Below are 20,086 nucleotides of genomic sequence, written 5' to 3'. Positions count from 1 at the left end.
GAGATCTCACAAACTGCTCCCCTGGTCGACCATCTGCCCTAAGGCTGTCCCCACTGGGGAAGCAGGATGCTGGACAGCACCAGTGTTCAGGAGGGTACCCTTGCCTCATCACATCCCTACACTATTGTATGCATAACAAGTAGTATCAACATTCATTCTTGAATTATGGTGTTCTTTCATATATGTGTAGATGAAGATAGAAAGGTTAAAACAAGGTTTAAAAATAGCACCCTTAATGCCAAGTTTATCATACATATATAGTGATTTTCTGCACCATTAGAAATCAGGCAATTATGTATAATCAAACATTGAAACAAACTTTCTTTTTCAGAAAATGAATAATGAATGATGAGAAAAATACAAGATGAAGATAGCAACAGAAAAATAAATAAAACAGTATTTATTTGTTGCTTTTACATCCAGCTTTTTCTTCCATCATGGAACTCAAGGAAACAAAACAGCGTTCTAAGGCGGTTTCACCTCTAGGCACTGCCCACATCCCGTCCAACTTAGCCTTAACGCTTGATGCATCATATGTTGGCCATGCATAGCCTAGAATCAATAAGCCCCATGGTACAGAATTAGTTGCAAGTTATGTAGAAGCTTTATACATGACTTTACTAAAATGCTTAAGAAGCTGATCAACGCATCAAAATACAATAAAAACAACAAAAACAAAAGAGAGTCCATTATCTGTCCTGTTCCATTCTCTGAACTGAACCACTAACATGCTAATTCTATATATCCATGTATACCTACTATATTATCAATTGGGGCTGAGATGTTTCCTTAATCATTATAGCCGACTCCATGTCATGCTAGTTTGTTTTTGAGTGCTCCTCCCTCCCAATACTTAGAAGAGACTTCTGGGGACACACAGTGATCATCTGGGGAAAAGGGAAGGATTCCCCCCCCCCCCAATTTGTGCAAGTTTGGATCTACCTCTTATGTTGGTCAGCTTAGTTCTGCAGAAACTGAAATGAGTCAGATACACAACAAGGATTCAAGTGCTTTCTGATCAGATATAGCTTCTATGAGCAATCTTTCCTCTACCATTCCTGTACCCTTCATTCATGGGAAAGGTCTGAAATCTTACATGAGAAAAAGGTATAGGTTCATGAAAAACAACCATGTTGCTTTCTGAACATAAAAATATACCAAGGGTATATTTTTTATTTGATTTCTAAGTAGTCAGCCAATTTTATAGTCCCTGTATAGATCGATGGTATGGTCTCACTAGAATACTTTGTGCAGTTCTGGTCACCATATCACAAAAAGGACACTGCCGAGCTGGGCAATCAGCAAAGGACAATCAAGATGATTAAGCAGTTGGAGCATCTTTCCTATGAGGAAATTCTGAAAATCTGGGACTTTTCATTTCAGGAAAAAAAGACTAAGGAGAGACATAATAAAGTTTAATAAAATTATTCATTGGGGTAGAGAATGGCTTTTCACCTCTCCCAAAATACTAGAACCCAGGGGCATCCGATAAGCTGCTGGCAGTAGATTCATGGCAGACAAAAGGAAATACTTCTTTACTCAATGAATGATCAAAATGTGAAATTCACTTCCAGAGGATGTAATGATGGTCACAGTCACAGACAACTTCAAAAGGAAGTTAAATAGATTCATAGAAGTTAGTTCTATCAGTGACTACTAGCCATGATGACTAAAGGAAGCCTCCATATTCAGAGGCAATAAACCTATGAACATCAGCGTTAGGAGGCAACATCAGGAGAAGGCCCCAGCCTCCGTGCCTTGTTGCTGACTCATCAGAGTAACTGGTCGGCCACTGGGTAAGACAGGATGTTTGATGTGAAAAAATACTGACGACTTGCGTATTAGTGACAGATCTTCCTTTGAGGTTGGTGGAAGGCCGTATTTCAGTTTCTGACATTATTTTGCCAAGTTTGTATATGGAGTACAAATTTCAAATAAGGGGGCTTTAAAGCAAGTAACTCATAATATAAAAGCTGACATAAAATTCTCAGTAAAGACTGCACAATGTCTGGGCTCGACTAGAAGTGATGGCATCCCTGAATTCACATAGGGTCACTACTGCCATTTTAGGGATCACATTTACAAAGACAGTGATGCCGGGGTGGGGGGGGAGGAACACAGTAAAGTGCCATCAAATCGCAATTGACTTTTTGGGACTTTGCTGGGGTTTCAAGTCAAGAGACAAACATAGGTGGCCTGCCATTGCCTTCCTGTATAGTAATCCTAGACTTCCTTCGTGGTCTCCCATCCAAGTATTAACCAAAGCCAACCCTACTTAGCTTCTGAGATCTGACAAGATCTGGCTAGCTTGGACATCTTGAATTAGCGTTAGTACATTAGCAAAAAGCAAACATGTCATCCTATTCTGACATGCAACATCCCTGAAATTAGTAATGATTAATCCTGGATGACCTAAAAATGGAGGAGGAGGGCATTTTGTAATATTTTCATTCCTGTGAAAATCCCTTTTCATTCAGAGTAAGGAAAAACAAGGCAAGAAATATTGTCCTCGCTGCAACTTGGTTTCATTTCAGTAATGTTGTCATATTGCCAAATCTGATTTGCTATGTGGTGATGTCATTATTTCCATAAAGAACCCAATGACTGATTTGGGGGGCCAGGGACACCACTGACATAGCAGTTAAACAGCGATCATGCAGTGAAAAAAACAAGCAAGAGACATTTTTAGGGACTGCTAAGGACCTTGAAAAAGTACTTACGTTTGTTCTAAAAATGCCTCTCATTTTACCTAAAAAAACTTTACATAGCTGAAAGGGATTATTTAAAATCCTGTTCTCTGTGTTGTAAGAAGGTTGGTCTTAATGCAGACCTTATGTCAGGATAGTTGTCTATGTCATACAGTTTGCTATAAATTCAAAAGGTAAAATTTTCCCTTGCTTACAAGCAAAAGACCAGATCAATACATCCTAAAAAGCTATTCAGTATCAATGAAGAATGATCTATCCAATACATTAACATTAGTCTGCCTCATGGCATCTGTTCTAAGCTTTCCAGCGGCTCAGCATCCATGACTTTCACTAACCCATCTAAAATTAGAGATTATATTTCTGGTGAGTTTTAAATCTTTTAAAAATCTTTCTAAGGAGAATTAGATTCCAGAAGTACCGACAAAAAAACCCATAAAATGTATTAGCCATAATACGAAATATCAAGTAAACTACTTAGGGAGAAAAATCTACAACTGATAACATCTAAACATTCCTACAACTTCCCATGTATACAGCAAACATTAACTAAATCATTCTGACAAGTTAGCTTGCAGGGAATGTCATTTTAAATTTACAGATACAGAACACACACCTCACAGATGAAACCTTGCCAGTTTATATTTATAATCGTGATATGATTTTTCATGCACTTCTGTTTTCCATCACAGTAAAGAATATTTAAAATAGAATCTCTATGCTAAAATGTCTGGTTTGACTACAAGAAAGACTATTAACATGTTAGTTTTAAGGGGTGAATGTTATCATTCACAGAATATTAATTTTAACCGCAAAAGTGGAAGTTTTAAAAGGCATTTATAACTAGCTGAATTACACACATCTTTAGGGGGGAAGTATTATTAAAAGATTCAGCATCAGCTGGTAACCTATATCTTTTATTCATGTTTTAAAAAGAATAATATAAACCCAAATAATATATAAAACAAACTGATACTAATTATTTATACAGACCTTGCATCTGATAACTGTATGGAGCTTGTCCCGGTTGGGGAGTGCCAAAGCTAGCACCGTAGTTTAGAAAGCCTGTCTGTCCAGGTGACTGTGTTTGTGACAATCCACCTTCTGTCTTGATGCCTGCCCACAATGCACCTAAATCAGTTAGTGATAGCAAAGCTATTTGTTCATAGTTAAACACTGACAAGATATCAAAAAAATCACACAAATGTATTCATGCACTTTAAGCATTCAAAGTCATACCAATCTACATTTCATTTAATTATAATTTAAAATGATATGATCCTTCTAGTAGTTAAAATACCATAAACTATGGATTGAACTATTTTATAATAGTGCCAGATAAATGTTGCTAAATAATGCAGATATAAGGTAGAGTGTGACCTTACAGTGCCAAAACACAGAGGTGTATAACTAGGGTTGCCAAGTCCAATTCAAGAAATATCTGGGGACTTTGGGGGTGGAGCCAGGAGACATTGGGGGTGGAGTCAGGAGACACTGGGGGTGGAGCCAGGAGCAAGGTTGTGACCAGCATAATTGAACACCAAACGGAGTTCTGGCCATTACATTTAAATTGACTGCACACCTTTTATATGCCTTCCCTCCACTGGAAATAATGAAGAATAGGAGCTCCTACTTTGGGGGTTCATAGAATTGGAACCCTTTGTCCAATCTTTTTGAAACTTGGGGGGTATTCTGTGGAGAGGTACTGGATGCTATGCTGAGAATTTGGTGCCTCTACTTCAAAAAACAGGTCCCCCGAACCCCAAATACCCACAATTCAATTCTCCATTATACCCTATGGGAATCGGTCTCTATAGGGAATAATGGAGTATCCAGCAGACATTTCCCTCCCCTCCTCCTGCTTTCTGATGATCCTGAAGCAGGGGGAGAGCCTCCAGACCGGGGGATCCTCTGCCCCCACCTGGGGATTGGCAACCCTATGTATAACCTACCATGCAGTTTCAAAGACTTAATGGCACAAGTCTTCAGAAGAGGGGAAGCAATTCCCAGCAACTGCCCCAATGCTGTTATTGTGGGTTTGCTCACCTATCAGACTGCAGAGGGAGGGGGAAGCAGGAAATTCCTGCTCTACAAAATCCATAGATGGCTGGATACGCTCATTTTCATCTTGTTATCATGAAATATAAATTAAATATCTCTAAGATAAGTGTACATTCCAACTTTGTTTCTGTGTTCTGCCCACACAAGAAGACCACTCACTTATTCATAATAACTTCTAGCAGTTTATGTATCACTAAGTTTTTATTGTAAGAGATGGACTAACTTTTCCAGGTGGAATTCTAATTTTCCCAAAATTACATTTCAAATGGAACTGTCACATTTTCAAACATACTTGTATTTCATTTACTATAATCAAAGAATGACATTATCTACTGCACTCTACTCTTAAACCAATTTAATTCAACTTTCTTATTTGTCAAGGGCATAAATTTAATCTATTCAATATCTACTTGCGAAGGTGTTGGTGTGCCAACAAACAAAAGTGGAGAAGAGAGATGAAGGTTGCACTTGACCAGAACACCCTGTAAGCAAGCTGAAATTCAATACCACTTTCTGTACCTCAGGGGTATCATGGACACAACTTGCCCTACATGTCAAGCAAAATGATCTGTCCTGATGCTGCCTGGCACACATGCCTAGGGTTGCTGACCCCTGTACTAAAGTTTTAGTGAGTTAATTGGAACAAGCCAATGTATGCTCACAGCCCAATAAGCTTAGCTTACAATGTATACCACCAAAAAGACAGAAAAGGAATAAAAACATACCAAAATAAGTGCACTGTTGAAAGATTTACCCATTACATACTATCCGCTTTAGCATAAAAACAAGATTATTAACATTAAGCAATCCTGATTCGACTTCTAACTACTCTTGCCATTTCTATCCTCTTCATAACTCCTGACCATAATGAATCTGGATACAATCTGGGTACATCATGTGGGAGAGTGTTTAAACCAGGGGTGTCAAATTCATTTGTTCCGAGGGCCAGATCTGACATAAATGAGACGGGCTGGGCCATGCTTATCATAAAATGTAATGCTAGGTAGCAGAGATATAGATTTTATAAAGGACACAGACAAACACAATTAAAATTTTTTTTTTAAAAAAAAGTATGCTTGAAACAATATTTTGTTTATTTAACAGTCTCTGATTACTCACACCTCTTGCTCTGAATTATTGCATCAAAATCTGGAGACAAAAGATCTGGAGACAATATCTGTGCTGTAGCAATCTTGAATATGCTGTTCAGGTGTTGTTCAAGTGTGTGTGTAAGTTACAAACCTACTTTTGATTACAGAAATCTCATGGTTAATGCTTTGAGCCTAAGACCCAGAAAAAAACATGAAATGGCTGAGCATTGTGAGCTTTTGTACATAAGTTACTTCATGCGCTGGTCAACCAATGGAGAAATAGAGGCTTTGCTCTGTAGCTCTTGTGTGATTGAGCAAGCCTGGCAAAGTAAGCTGTGATGCAGATGGAAGCAAGAGAGAGATTAGGAAGCAGAAGACAGTGAGTTGCTTGCAGGCCTGATAAGAGCCCTCTGGGGGGTCTGATCTGGTCCTCAGGCCACGTTTGACGTCCCTGGTTTAAACTGTTTATTTCCCCAAAACATCAATCTCTTTTACTGTCTTCAGATATACTTTATTTAACCATTAATCAATATGTCCTTTTTAAGAGGGTTTATTCTCTTAATTAAAGACTGGCCATAGACATTACTGATGTCTATAGGCGTTACTGATGTAACAAACACAAATTTGAGCAGACTTTGGAGGATGGTGGAAGGCCAGGCGTGACTTTGTCCATGGGGTCACAAAGAGTCAGACTCAACTGTGCGACTGAACAACAAATAGACAGATATTTCATTTTAAATAAAATTTAAACAAAGAATCCATAGCTGAATTGAAATTTTTTAATCAACAGAAAGAAAGAAAATAAATAAAATAAATAAATAAATTCCATTATTTTTGTTCATTTGGTACCAGGAAGCAGAAATTGTCTTTAGACAAGGCAGTGTCTTCTTCCTGTAGAATAATTGTAAATATATTGCACTATAATGAGAATATTTGGAACTGTCTTCTTTAAAGAGCAGAAAAGAGCATCCAAAATGATCACCTGGGGTTGGAATGCCTTTTTTTTGAGGCAAGGCTAAAGCATTCTGGGTACTAGTTGGTTCATAAAAAAGGAGTCTGATGACTGATATGATAGAACTGTACAAAATTATTGGTATTGAGAAACTGAACAGAAAACCTTTTCTGATTGGCAGTAAAAGCAGATTTTCTGATTGGCAGTAAAGGCAGAGAAAAGAACCTATTACCCACAATGGGTAGTCGACTTGTGGGACTCACTGCCATAAGATGTAGTAATGGCCACAGCTTAGATGGATTTAAAAGGGAAATAGACAGGTTCATGCATGTTTAGCACTGGCATTTAGCCACAGTAGCTGATAACGATCACTTATAAGGGAAACATGACAATATGATATTATCAACCCATGTGGTAAGTTGCAATAAATGATATATTTGGAAAGCGGGAAGCTACGGTATACAGGCCTACTGTGGGAAGCTTCTTACAGGCCTACTGTAAGCTCTTGGGAGGACTGGCTACATCAGGGAGGTGTAGCCTAATATGCAAAGGAGATTCTATTACAAAAAAAGTCCTGCATATTTTTAGTCAGGAGATGAAATTCTATTGTACTTCTCATTCTGCCTCCTTGGGTTCAACAGTGTGAACGACTGCATTTTCCAAGACCATTTTGAAAAACTACTGAGAAATCATGCTATGATTTTATTAGTTTCAGTGATGCATTTCCACATGTACTCTGATAGTGAGCCTGGGGAATGCCTGCTCATATATAAAATGTATATATAAGACAGACTGCATCTACCCACCTTCTGGTTGATTTATATATAAAACTGGTGAAAACTGCGGTTGCACTGATCATATTTTAGTTCTTAGACCTGTTTCAAGGACCTTCATGGCATAAACTCAGAAGAGCACAAAGAGAAACTTCCAACTCCTTCCACTACCCCAAGGATGTTGAGACTAAGGTTCAGAGTAACAGCCAGCAGCAAAGAGTGGCAAAATCTGCTATCTGCCAGGCTCAAAGATTTCCCATGGGCCCACTCTTAGAAGCAGAGGAGGAGCGAAATGAAGGGTCCACCTCCCTCCTCCCTTGCAGTCTGATGCAGGTGATGCAGAAGCAGCCAGCAATTCCTCTCTGGCATGAAGCAAGCTGCTTCTGCTTGTGCACTTCATTGCTTCTGAATGCTGACACCTGATGGCAAACGCGTAACCATCACAAGTTTGCCTTGGCTGTTTTACTGTGATTTTAAAAAGCTGTGATTATCCATCTGGCATGGGCTTGTGACAAGGAGCTCTTTTTCATTTAAGAAACAGAGACTGGGAAAAATAATCAGCTGTCTGTATAGTAGGAAGAGTTTGCAGAGGGAACAAAGCACCTGTGTATATGTTGCTCCTTGTCTGTCCCTCTGAATACAAATTTTGTATGATTTATTTTTACCAGATTGAAATGGAAAACGTGTGGATAAAGAAGAACCATAGGAGAGGGCCCAAATGGAATGTGTTTGGTTATGAGAAAAGGGCTGTACTAAAAGGGAAAGGGGCCCTGATATACTGACGAGAGCCCACGAAAACTTGAAAACAGCCCTGTAATCATATTACTACTGATAAAATAAAGGTTAGATCAGAAGAGAGGCAGATCAAAACCTTTAGGGCAGGAGTCCTGAGATGTGCCAGTACCCTCTTTTAAATTCGTACTCAGGTTTTGTTCATTGGTTGGTTTGAATAATAATTCAGGACATACTATTATGAAGTATTTATTTGTTTCCAGTTGTGGATCAGAAGTGCTACTGTCAGCTTTATTAATTACTGTCTTAAAATCTGATTGGATTGCACTTTGCATGCAATACAAAAAAAGTCTAGCCAAAATTAAGCAATTTGAAGTTCCATTGGTTTCAAATATCTCCCATGAAAATCAGTGGAACTTAAAAGTGCATAATCTGCCTGAATTTTACTCTTTGTGTTTTGTAAACAATTTTAAAATACCTAATAATGGCCAGAACAATAAGCAAGTATTTTTTAAAACCAGCACATGTATATGCATGTGAGCTTTTGTAACATATCCCATGATTAAAAGAGGAAGGTAAGATCAGAAGAGAGGTCAATTAAAACCTTTAGGGCAAGAATCATGAGATGGGCCAGTACCAGCGTTCCCTCTAAGCTGAGTTAGTGTGAGCTAGCTCACAGATTTTTAACCTCCAGCTCATACATTTTTGTCTTAGCTCAGGAAGGATGATCCCAGAGCACACTAATTTATGCAGTAGCTCACAGCTTTAATGCTAGTAGCTTAACTTTAATGCCAGTAGCTCACAAAGTAGAATTTTTGCTCACAAGACTCTGCAGCTTAGAGGGAACTTTGGCCAGTACCCTTCTTTTAAATTTGTACTCAGTTTTGGTGGTTGGTTGATTGGTTTGAATAAAAAATCAGGACATAGTAAAGGAAAAATGCATTGATCTTTGTTCATGAAAATTATGCTGATCATATGACACTCTATTTGACACAATATTTGGTAGGTCTTATATATAAAACTACATTACATTGTGCATATACTAGGATAGGAATACACATAAAAGAGAACACACAGCACATTCAAGGACATGTAATAGTGACCTACTTTCCAGACCTAAGCTGTCTTCTAAACTATTTATGTCATATCATATTAGCTTGGTAACTAGGCACCACAACTAAAAAGTAATTCTCTCATCAAAGTTAATACTATTACCAGCAGCAAATTAACTTCACAGTCCAACAAAAGTTCACAAATATTTGGTTCTCTTAAAATAACTTTACTCACCATATGATGGAATTCCATATGGCTGGCCAGGCTGGGGGTATGTTGAATAAGCTGTGGCTTGCTGCATCCCTGTAGTAAACTGAGTCTGCCCATATGCAGCCATAGTTTGTGAAGAAGGAGTAGGAAGAATATGTGGGTATGGTCGGCTATTTGTTGCACAATGACAGAAAACAGGAAAGGCTTTGCATTAGATAGAAACATGCAATCATTTTGTTAAACCAAATTCCTTGGCCACTGTGCAATACTAATAAATTAATTAACTAATTTTCTGTGTCTAAAAATACATTTTCAGATTGTTCATACTTCAGTCTCTCTCAAGGGTAAACTGATTTCAATTTTGATTTGACAGATGGATTCAATTATAATTATAAACGAGGTTTTACTTTACTTCTTTTTTATTTTCTTAAAGAAACAGACATCTTACTTGGAAGGGTATATCTGTGGCGGGGAAAACTGGTGAGTTTGTCTTGGGCTGAAGCCACTGCTTCCAATTGCTGCATGAAGGAGGAAAGAAAGCATATGGAAGTGTAAACATACACACATCTAATCTAAATATTATTTTTACTAAGGGAACTGTAGAAATTTAGAAAAGTTTAATTAAATTAAATTAGTGCCAAGTAATACTTACTTCAATCTAGGCTAGCACAACAATTTTCAACATCTTTATTACAAATTAGCCATTTTTAAATTGGTCCTAAGGGACCATATGTAAAGTATATCATACTTAAAGATATGTCATAATTAAAGGTTCTTTTAGCAATCTATCTCCTTTTTGCACCATTTAACCAAAATTTAATTCTTTCTTTGTCAGAACAATGCCATTCTACATTCCTCTTCCCAAACTGATTACCTACTTAATGAATGGTAAACTATTAACAAATGAGCTGCTTTATACCATGGCCATCTTTTATTCAGTATATGATTATGTTCTAATTAGTGACATTTCTTTCTTTCTAAGTGATAAAAGACATGTCACTTGATGGGGAGTGTGAATTATTACTGTCTTTAGTATTCTTTACTTTGTCCTTTCAATGAGATTGTACAATTTTGAATGAGGAAAAGACTCAATAAGTCAAAAGTTACCAGGAGAATTCTTTGCTCAGCCAACATTACTTTCTAAGGCTATTTTAGAATTATGAGGCTTATTTGAAAGCACTCTCACTGAGTTTTGCCCAAACATATCTTGCTTTTTCATGGCTGAGCTATGGGGGTGGGAAGGGAAGGTCATGCATATTTGCAACAGAAATTTGCTTTGGGTACTGCTGACAGGTTGCTGCACATATATTCACTAAGAAAATCCCACCTGTAACACCTGGGACAGTTATCTTTTAAAAAAGAAAAATCCTGATTTTAATTAAAATATTATACTTAGCACGTGGGTACAAATACATGTGACTTTTAAACCTTTTTTTAAAAACCCAGATGATCATTATTGTATCTATACTTGCAACAATGTATTAGAAACCAAAATATCTTTTTTACATGAATAAAGATTATTTATTTAAGAAATAGATTTGAACAGTACTTGTAAAATGCCAGCAATATTCCAACAAAGGAATGGCAGCGTGTGTAAAATGAAGCTATTTAACTTCAAAACAGATTTGACAGCTGAAAAGTGGCAACAGCTGACAAAGAGTATATGCATACATAAAAAGTCATTGAATAACTTTTAACATATTTTTCTTATGGCTATTTTATGTCCTTTTTCCTTACCTGATCCTGAGAAACTGTCTAAAGACCCGTCTGCTGTAGTAGTAGCAATCTCACTGCTGCTCATTGGCTCTGTTTTAACTAGAAATATAAATAAAATGTGTTCTATATATACTAATGCATGTGAAACTAATAACCATGCATGCATGCGCACACACACACACAGTCTATATATTTTAACCCTTGTCCTTTCTAGTTAAGGTTATTTTAATGTCTTATTTTTGCAATTGTTATTCTAAGTGACATTTTATGTTCTTGATGATTTGCTATAGTTTAAATTAACATTGTAAGTCACCTAGAAAACTGTTTTTAGGCTGAGAGGCAGATATGTTTTATTAAATAAACAAATATTTTAACCGTCTAGGGCTTTATATACATTTCAACAACTTCCCCTAAAACAGCTTGTTTTATTTTGGATATTGTATGCATATTAATAAGTAAAAAAAATTACAATAACATGGAGTATACCATCAGATCTGGACAAGAAAAACAATAATGTTGTATATTTTGTTCTTTATTATAACATATAATATGTATATAATGAGAAGGGATCTATCATACTTTAAATGGAGTTCAACTCAGGTTGTTTGTCATACTTAAGTCCTATTCTCTCTGTCTCTCCACACACACACACACACACACACACACACACAAATCACTGAGCAGTCTATTCTGCAGGCATCTTCAGCATAAATTTAGCCTGTTCTCCCTCAGATTCTTCTAGTCCATAATCTGGTTTCTGTGGCATAACTAGGGAAGAAAATGGGAAGATGGATGCCGGATGAATAAGACCTGGACTAAGTATTGGTCTGTCCCTTTCTACAAGTAATGTAAGCCTGGGCATGGCCGGAGCCAGAGGCAGCCCATGGCCATGTGTGCCATACTAACAGAACCATCACCATTTTGGGTAGTTCTTGTGGCTCACTCTCTGCTTGAAATTTGAACTGCAGGTCTGACTGCAGCAAGTAGATTTTTTTGTAAATTGTATTTTTATGTTTGTCTCATTTTTTAAGCCACTTTTGAATGTTAGACAAAAGCAGGATAAGCCACTTTTGAATGTTAGACAAAATCAGGATAAAATAATTATAAATAATAAAGAAAAGAGAAACTGATGTATGGATAGCCTTGCGCTGGACTACAGGACTAGCTACTGGTTCTGCAAAGGCAAACAATTAAAAAATTAAAGCTCAAATATATAGTGAACAAAATAGTGTTCAAATTTTGCTTTGAAATCATTTTATGATATTTGAACATATAAATTACATAAATTACAAAACAATTTCCCCCAATTGTTCTGCTTTTTCATCCCCCCCCAAAGATTGTCTTCTTCCAGTTTTTACAGATATCTAATATTTCAGCTGTGCACAGTAATGCAGTAATGGTGATGCTATCTTTCTTATGCATACATATGGTATAATGGCTATTGCTGTACTGCATTGGTTGCACATATACAGGAAGGCGACCAGGCATATAAAACATGTTTACTTAAAAAGAAGGTTCCTCTGAATTTAAGACAACCTCCTTTAAAATGTTATACTGTTGCTATCTGTTTTGCTTCTTTTATATATAGCCTAAGCATTGTGTCTTGAGAGAACACTAAAGAAAAATAAAGCTTATCTGTTGTTTATGAAAAAGTCTCTATGTCCCATGCATTAGATCCTGTGAGAAGCAGGATGTTTTGGGGAATATAGTAAGAGTATGGTTTATGAACTATATGTTTTGGGGAGTATGGTATGGTTTATGAAATATATATAAAAAGAAAATTTCCCAACATATACACAAAATAATTCTTTTTTACAGGACATAGCAACTTGTATATGAATGTAATATGACCCTTTTTTATGGTACACTGGGGGTGGGTAGGATTAGTCTTGCAGTGGAGTAAATACTGTAATACAATGCTACAAATAAGAGTTTTGGAGAATTCCTTTAGGCAGAAAAATTAAAAAGTTCCCAAAGCATTCTCAAGGTTGGAGACAGACATTCAGGTTATTAAAATACTTATATCCTACCTACTAGCACAGCATTCACAAAACAGCTTCTAACAATTATTTAATAAAACTATAATGATTAAAACCCACCATATACCAAATAAAAACAGCAATAACACAGAAGAGCCTACAATGAAACCACCAAAAAAACCCAGCAGAGAATCTAAATATAGAGGAGAAAACAAACAATTCTTAAAATCTCAACAGCAAATTACTTAAATCAAACTCATTTAAAAGCCTTGAAGTCAAGAACAATCTTTTTTCTGGAATCTACAGTTCATAGGTGAACCAGTGTCGGGTGGGTTTTCCCTAACTGATGTGATGCACCACAGAAGAGAGTTCCTCTGCTTAGGGTGGTGCTGTTCATCTCATTCTAGGGTGTGAAAATACTCCCTCCCCCTGCCCCGCAATACAGTGAATGTGTATTGACAACACATCTGCTGTGGCTTCAGAAACTGCACTATTCAAATAAACTGAAAATTTTCCAAAGTACTGAAGGAATTTGGTCCAGTAGTTCTCCATTGCCTTTCCATACTACTTCCTTGCATTGCCATCTTATATTGCTGATTTACAACTACAAGATATCAGGATGTGTCAAGGAGGACAGAAGTCGCCACCTTCAAAATGTCTACTCATATAAATACACAACAAATTGTCAAACTAAGAGGAGGAGGAGGAGTTGGATTTATACCCTGCCCTTCACTGTGTCTCGGAACAACTTACAATCTCCTTCCCTTCCTCTCCCCACAACAGACATCCTCTGAGGTATGTAGGGCTAAGAGAGCTCTGAGAGAACTGTTCTTGACAGAACACCTTTGAGAGAACTGTGACTGACCCAAGGTCACCCAGCTGGCTGCATGTGGAGGAGTAGAGAATCAAACCTGGTTTTCCAGATTAGAGTCTGCTGCTCTTAACCACTACAGCAAACTGGCTCTGCTTCATTAAGGTGCCAAATCAAGGCAATGCACATAGAAGGGACAAGTGTGCTTAGCTCAAAGTGCTAAGGACTCAGTCACTCATATTGTTAAACATTCAACTTCACATTACTGAAATATAACACAAACACAGGGTTCAGACACAAAGGCATGGTTCATTCAAAATTGTTAGTCAATTTTCAAAAATGTGACTGACTGGAACATTGTTTTATAGTGACATTTATCCATAATTCCTGAGAGCATCCAAATAGTTGTCCACTGAGGCATTTGTTTCAACGTGATTCTTAAGGCTGCCAAGGTCCCCTTGCCATCGTGGCAACAGGAGGATTGGGGGGGAGGGTTTCCTGGGATGAGTGTTGTGCTGGTTTTTGGGCAAAACTCTTGGGTTTTTGCCTGCCTTGAAAGACATAAGAGTCACAGGGATAGCCCGGTTTGAGGTTAAGGTTTTTCCTGCCAGCCAACTGGCCAGCAGCAGATCAAAGTCTCCCAAAACAGGGCAACTCCACTGGCACCTGGGGGCCAGCAACCCTAATCTAGCTATATAGAACAAAACTGCAATGCTAAAGACCAATCTGGATATCATTCTGAGCACCATAATCCCAGACAGCTGTAACTCCCAGTGGGGAAGGCTTGTGCCCAGCTAGAGTTATTTTGAAATTTATTATTACAACAGGTTAGGAAAGCTACTTTTCATTTAAAACCAGCTTGTCTCTTCAGCTGGATAACAGGCTGCAGTCAAACATTTTCAAAATTGCTCTAGAAATATGCAGTCTTCTCCCCTGCCCATATACACAGCTGCCTAGAACTAAGCCTGAATGTTTGCACTTTAAAAATACATCAGTTTTTAAAGTTCTTCCCTAACTTGTAATGAGGGTGCATGTATGCTGGGGACATTTTGTAGGTCAGGGGACATTTTGTAGAAAATAGCATAACTTACTAGCATATGCCACTGCCATCAGTCAAAAGCAACCCGATGCAAGAAAGGAGAGTCCCAGGTGAGCGAGGCCTGCTTGGGCTGGCTAAGATCTATCCTTTGCAGGCCTCACTTCATCTGGGTCTCTTCTTGGCCACTCCCCCCCAGTCAAAAGGCCAGCAAGCCCCCGCCCCCCCCCCCCCCAAATCACATAAGAAGTGGATAAAGGGTGGCGTGGGTTTCTCCAGGGGTTAATGAGGACTGCTGGGAGTGTGGCAAAGCCCCTGGTGGCTGATTGGTTGGCTGCTCTCCTAATCCAGGGATTGCTATGCAGCTGCACCTACTATTCAATGGACAAGGTAGGTGCGGAGGAAGAGAGGGAACCCTCAGAAAGGTTCAGGAGTTGTGCTCTTGTAAGCTCATGCTGAATCTGAGGCCTGCTGAAGGTACCCTATATGTGTGTGTGCTATTATATTGTCCCCTAGGAACTGTAATTAAATTTACCTGCTGTGCACTCACCCCAAGGAGCAGTCCTAAGTGGAAAGACACTAAGAAATCCAATCACTCCTTCCAAAACATACCCAGGAACAACTGATTATTTTCGATTCCATTGGACAACACCAATCACACTAAACATTTGGAAGAATCACATGAGAATTAACAGATACCAACAAAGAAGATATTAAACAAAATGCTACTTGATCGATGGTCACACAATTCACAGCAGTCAGTTAGAGGAAGAGTATGCAACCTTGGGCCATGAGTCTAATGGTGGCACACTAACCATTTTGTACATATGTTCCATTGTGCAATTAAGAAAAATAACCGTGCAATTAAGAAAAACAAACTGAGTGAGCTGTTGCCTTAGCACGGGTTTCAAACAAGAATACAGGCGGCCAGTGGAAGTGGCAAATGAGACACGAATCAAACCTGACACTTGTGTAAGGACTGCTACCTCTACATCTGCAAAGCAATGTACATCTGCGCCTTTCAGAAAACGGGACTTCAGGACAACAGGAACATATACCTTATGAACATAGGACTATACATGGACTTTATTGGAACCAATCAAATTGTTCATGAATTTTGAATTTGCTTTGAGTTATATAAATTTTGCTTTGAAATATGTGTGAGTTCCAATGAAATGTATAACAAACAAACAAAAAAGTGTATAAGAAATTATTCATGTGTATAAGTATTCACAGTGTTTCCTCCACATTTTTACTAATTACATCAAAACAAACTGTGTTTTGCTTATGGCTTGCAAAGAAGGACTCCAAAAATTAACTTGATTCATGTGTATAATCCTGGTTTGAATGAAAAGTGCACAAACACAATTTGCCAGTTTAGCTATAACAGTAAGCACTTTAAGTGGCAACCCACATTCTACCATACAAGACAAAGAATAAGAGAGATGACACTGTGGGTGCGATCACACTGAGATTTTGGTATGGCAGTATCCTGGCTATGAAAAAACTGGTGCACTTTGATGCATGCCAAAGCAATCACACAGCCCCTGTCCTGCTGCCAGGGGGCTGCACACATGCAAGAGGAGCATTCAGACTGCTCCTGCAAGTGTGGGATGCATGCCCCAGACAGCCAGAAACGTGCCCTGCATGCACTTTAGAGATTTGCTACTGGGAACTTCCTGTCCCTTCTCGGCACTTCCTAAGTCGAGTTAAGTACAGATGGGACTCAGGAGTAGATGTGCACATGTGATTGTGCATATTAAATCCAGAGGAGAAGCATGGCTACATCAGGCCAAATCTCTCACGTGATCTCACCCTCTGTGAGCAAAACAACAATCTTTCTCTCCTAAATCAAGGGAACAGGAAGGGATTCCAAGAGTGTGATGAATCCACAATGGCAGATGTTCTTCCCCTGTTGGTGTGCTTTCCACACGTAGGAAAGAATATAATAGGGCACACAAAATATAGCTGTTTCAAGACACAGGGAGAACATGAGGAAAAGAGGAGATCCTCATCTGGGAGTTCACTTGTTGACCCCAGAATGCATTATTGTTCCTGTTGTTTTTCAATGAAGATATCACATCTTAGGAGTCTCTTTAAATGTTAAAAAAAGATAAAGGTAGTCCCCTGTGCAAGCACCAGTAATTTCTGGCTCTGGGGTGATGCTGCTTTCACAACATTTTCACGGCAGACCTTTTTTACGGGGTGGTTTGCCATTGCCTTCCCCAGTCATCTACACTTCCCCCCCAGCAAGCTGGGTACTCATTTTACCGACCTTGGGAAGATGGAAGGCTGAGTCGACCTGGAGCCGGCTACCTGAACCCAGCTTCCACCGGGATTGAACTCAGGTCGTGAGCAGAGCTTAGGACTGCAGTACTGCAGCTTTACCACTCTGCGCCATGGGGCTTTTCTTTAAATGTTACAAAACAAAAATTAATTAAATTTTTAATTTTAATTTTTTAAGAAATCAAGAATTTAAAGATACCCCATAATAATATAAACTTCATGCCTGTATTTTTAAACTATTTAATTAAAAAGGAAAATACTCTGCAAAGCCTGCAAATACAAGACAAAATTTTCATGAAACAGATATTAAGGGCACATGGACTAATGATGAAAAAAAGGTGAAAACAGCTATATAATCAAAACTTTTTTAAAAGCAAGAGATATGGAGGGCATTTTAGAGAGACAATTATCAAGCACTGTTCTTGAAATGAATCTCCCTTTCCTAAAGCTTTTTGTAAGAGACTTTTCTTGCAAGAGATTCCAGCATGCACTTCGTGAAAATCATACAGAAGAACCTTCCATTAGTATATGAATGGATATAAGAAATGTCTTTGGGAGAACTGTAAACAACATCATTCAGTGTTATAATTTTCAAAACAATTTACTGTTACTGAGAAGACTGAAGGTCCCATGCAAAAAACTGAAATGATGTATTTGAACTTGACTGAGAATCAGTGTGCTTGAAAGTTTGCCCTGTTTCTTTCATTTTTGTCTTACAGGTTGATACAACTGTCTTAACAAATTTGATAGAATTGTTTTAGTAGAATTCTGTCACATCATTAAAGAAAACATTTCTAACATGCTCTGTTTTGTCTACTGATTTATACAGATGTATCATTTTTACATTTTCATTTAAAAGTAAATGAAAATACAGTATATTTTAATTGGATGCTAAAATAAAATATATAGAGTTAAGACAATAATGGATGCAATCTCTCACATACTAAATAACATGCTTTGAAACTGGATTTTTACGGTGTAATAGCAAAATCTACTTGCAAACAGTCACCATGTGAAAGCACCAATTTGATGGCAGTATAACAGCGCGCCTCACGGTCTCACTGGATCGCTTCTATATGCGGCTTATGGCTACCCCAGCCCCTCTTCCACCTCAGTTCTTCCTTTTGAATTTTACCTCACGACTATGAAACGCAAGGGGTGTAATATGGATTTCTCAATACTAGTCTCTTTGGGGTTTTAGTTTTGCTTTCAGATGGATATAAATTCAGTTTGTAGGTAGGGGACCACAGCAGCTTTGATAGCTTTCCCAATATACTGGCACCAGAGAACTTTAAAGTAAACCACAGAAATTTATTAACGTACACACACCATCTTCAACTGAGGAATGGGAAATATATACATGGGCTATATTGTATCTCAAGCAGTGAACAGTTTCTTTGTAGTTCAGGCTTTATAATATCTAGTTCACTTAGGTCTCTCAGATTTCACAGATCAGATAGACTTCACTCTCCAACGCTATTCTAGGTTGGCCTCTTGGGCATAATGTGCCAAGTCCCTTAAGTCGACTGGTGTCTCTTCTCCCAGCCCTTCAGACTTCTAGACCCACATCTTTCCCTCAACCACCTCTTTAGCTCTTAAGAGAAGTGTCTCTGTGTCTGTGACCTCTCAGGTCTCTTACTGTGACTCTCCTTTAGTCACACACAGCCCCTTGGCTGTCTGTATAGAGTGAACAGTGAGCTTTGCTTCTCTTGAAGACTCTCCTCAGCTCCTGTCTCAGCTCCTTCTCAGACCAACTGCTCTCTTCAGCAGTCTCCCTCAGACTCTGGCCGTTTTCGCACTTAGCGTTTGCTCCCCTTTTTCCGCGGCGCAATTATGTCCAGAGCATTTTTCTCGTTTTCCCACTAGTGACTCTTTGCGGAGTCGCCTTCCCTGAAGCCCCGGCTCAAATCGTTTTCCCACTGGCATCGGCTTGAGTCCGATGCCCTGTCAATCATTTTTTTTTTAAGCGCAAGTCTGGTTGCGTAATGACGTACTAACGTACTAACGTAACATCGAGCTGCTGCCTCCCCTTCATTTCTTGGACAAACCGCATCACGTGTGCTGCTGCTGCTTATGGATTGGCTGCAGCTGTAGAATCCTCCACAGCCCTTTATGTATTAACGGAAGCATTCACAGTGGAGAATCCTAGCACTAGATTCCCCCCCCCCCCCAAATTCTGAAGCACTAGATCCCCCCCCCCAAATTTCCTCCGCTGTCTTTCCCCTCCCCGGCTGGCGCTTGCAACGGGGACCTGACTGATTCCTGCTGCCAGAGCTCCCCCCCCCCCCGCTCCATTCTCTCCTTCCCCTTCTGTGGCGCGTGTGAGGAGCTCGGTCGCGTCTACTTTCTAACCGAGCGGAATGTAGCCAGGGAGAAGAATGCAGGACTCCAACTTCCCATTTTATACATGGCGATTTTGTGCAGGTCCAGAAATCCTGGTGGCACAGCTGAGGGAGGCATTCCCTTCTTAAAACACACACACATGGACGCTTTGGCCCGCACCGGCACTACATTCCCCCCCCCCCAGCAATGGTCGTTTTCGCATTATCGAGATAACGCAACAGCGGAATAACGCAACTAAAGTCAATAATAAAAAAAAATTCTAACGAAACCAATTGAAGTGCCAATTGAGGCTATTCCAGGAGGGTTTTTTTTTTTTCTATTTGTTAATTTCGAAATAT

The 20,086-nt window shown here is 38.8% G+C and overlaps 1 protein-coding gene across 7 annotated transcripts in view; it reads right to left on the bottom strand.

The window, feature by feature from the left end:
* Positions 1 to 20,086, bottom strand: part of EYA1 (EYA transcriptional coactivator and phosphatase 1) — a 160,128-nt gene that overhangs the window by 117,431 nt on the left and 22,611 nt on the right. For 3 of the 7 annotated variants that reach the window (XM_060243648.1, XM_060243651.1, XM_060243653.1), the window contains 4 exons: positions 11,315 to 11,392; positions 10,026 to 10,095; positions 9,602 to 9,747; positions 3,699 to 3,836 (listed from right to left, as the gene is read on the bottom strand). In XM_060243648.1, the coding sequence (XP_060099631.1) occupies positions 3,699 to 3,836; positions 9,602 to 9,747; positions 10,026 to 10,095; positions 11,315 to 11,392 (432 nt within the window). The remainder of the gene's footprint in view (positions 1 to 3,698; positions 3,837 to 9,601; positions 9,748 to 10,025; positions 10,096 to 11,314; positions 11,393 to 20,086) is intronic. The other 4 variants (XM_060243650.1, XM_060243652.1, XM_060243654.1 and 1 more) reach the window with 2 other exon arrangements.

The sequence above is a fragment of the Heteronotia binoei genome, chromosome 7 (genome assembly GCF_032191835.1).
Source record: "Heteronotia binoei isolate CCM8104 ecotype False Entrance Well chromosome 7, APGP_CSIRO_Hbin_v1, whole genome shotgun sequence".
In the NCBI taxonomy this organism is placed as follows: domain Eukaryota; kingdom Metazoa; phylum Chordata; class Lepidosauria; order Squamata; family Gekkonidae; genus Heteronotia; species Heteronotia binoei.
The sequence above is the reverse complement of the archived record's forward strand: the minus strand, read 5'-3'. Positions and strand labels throughout refer to the sequence as shown.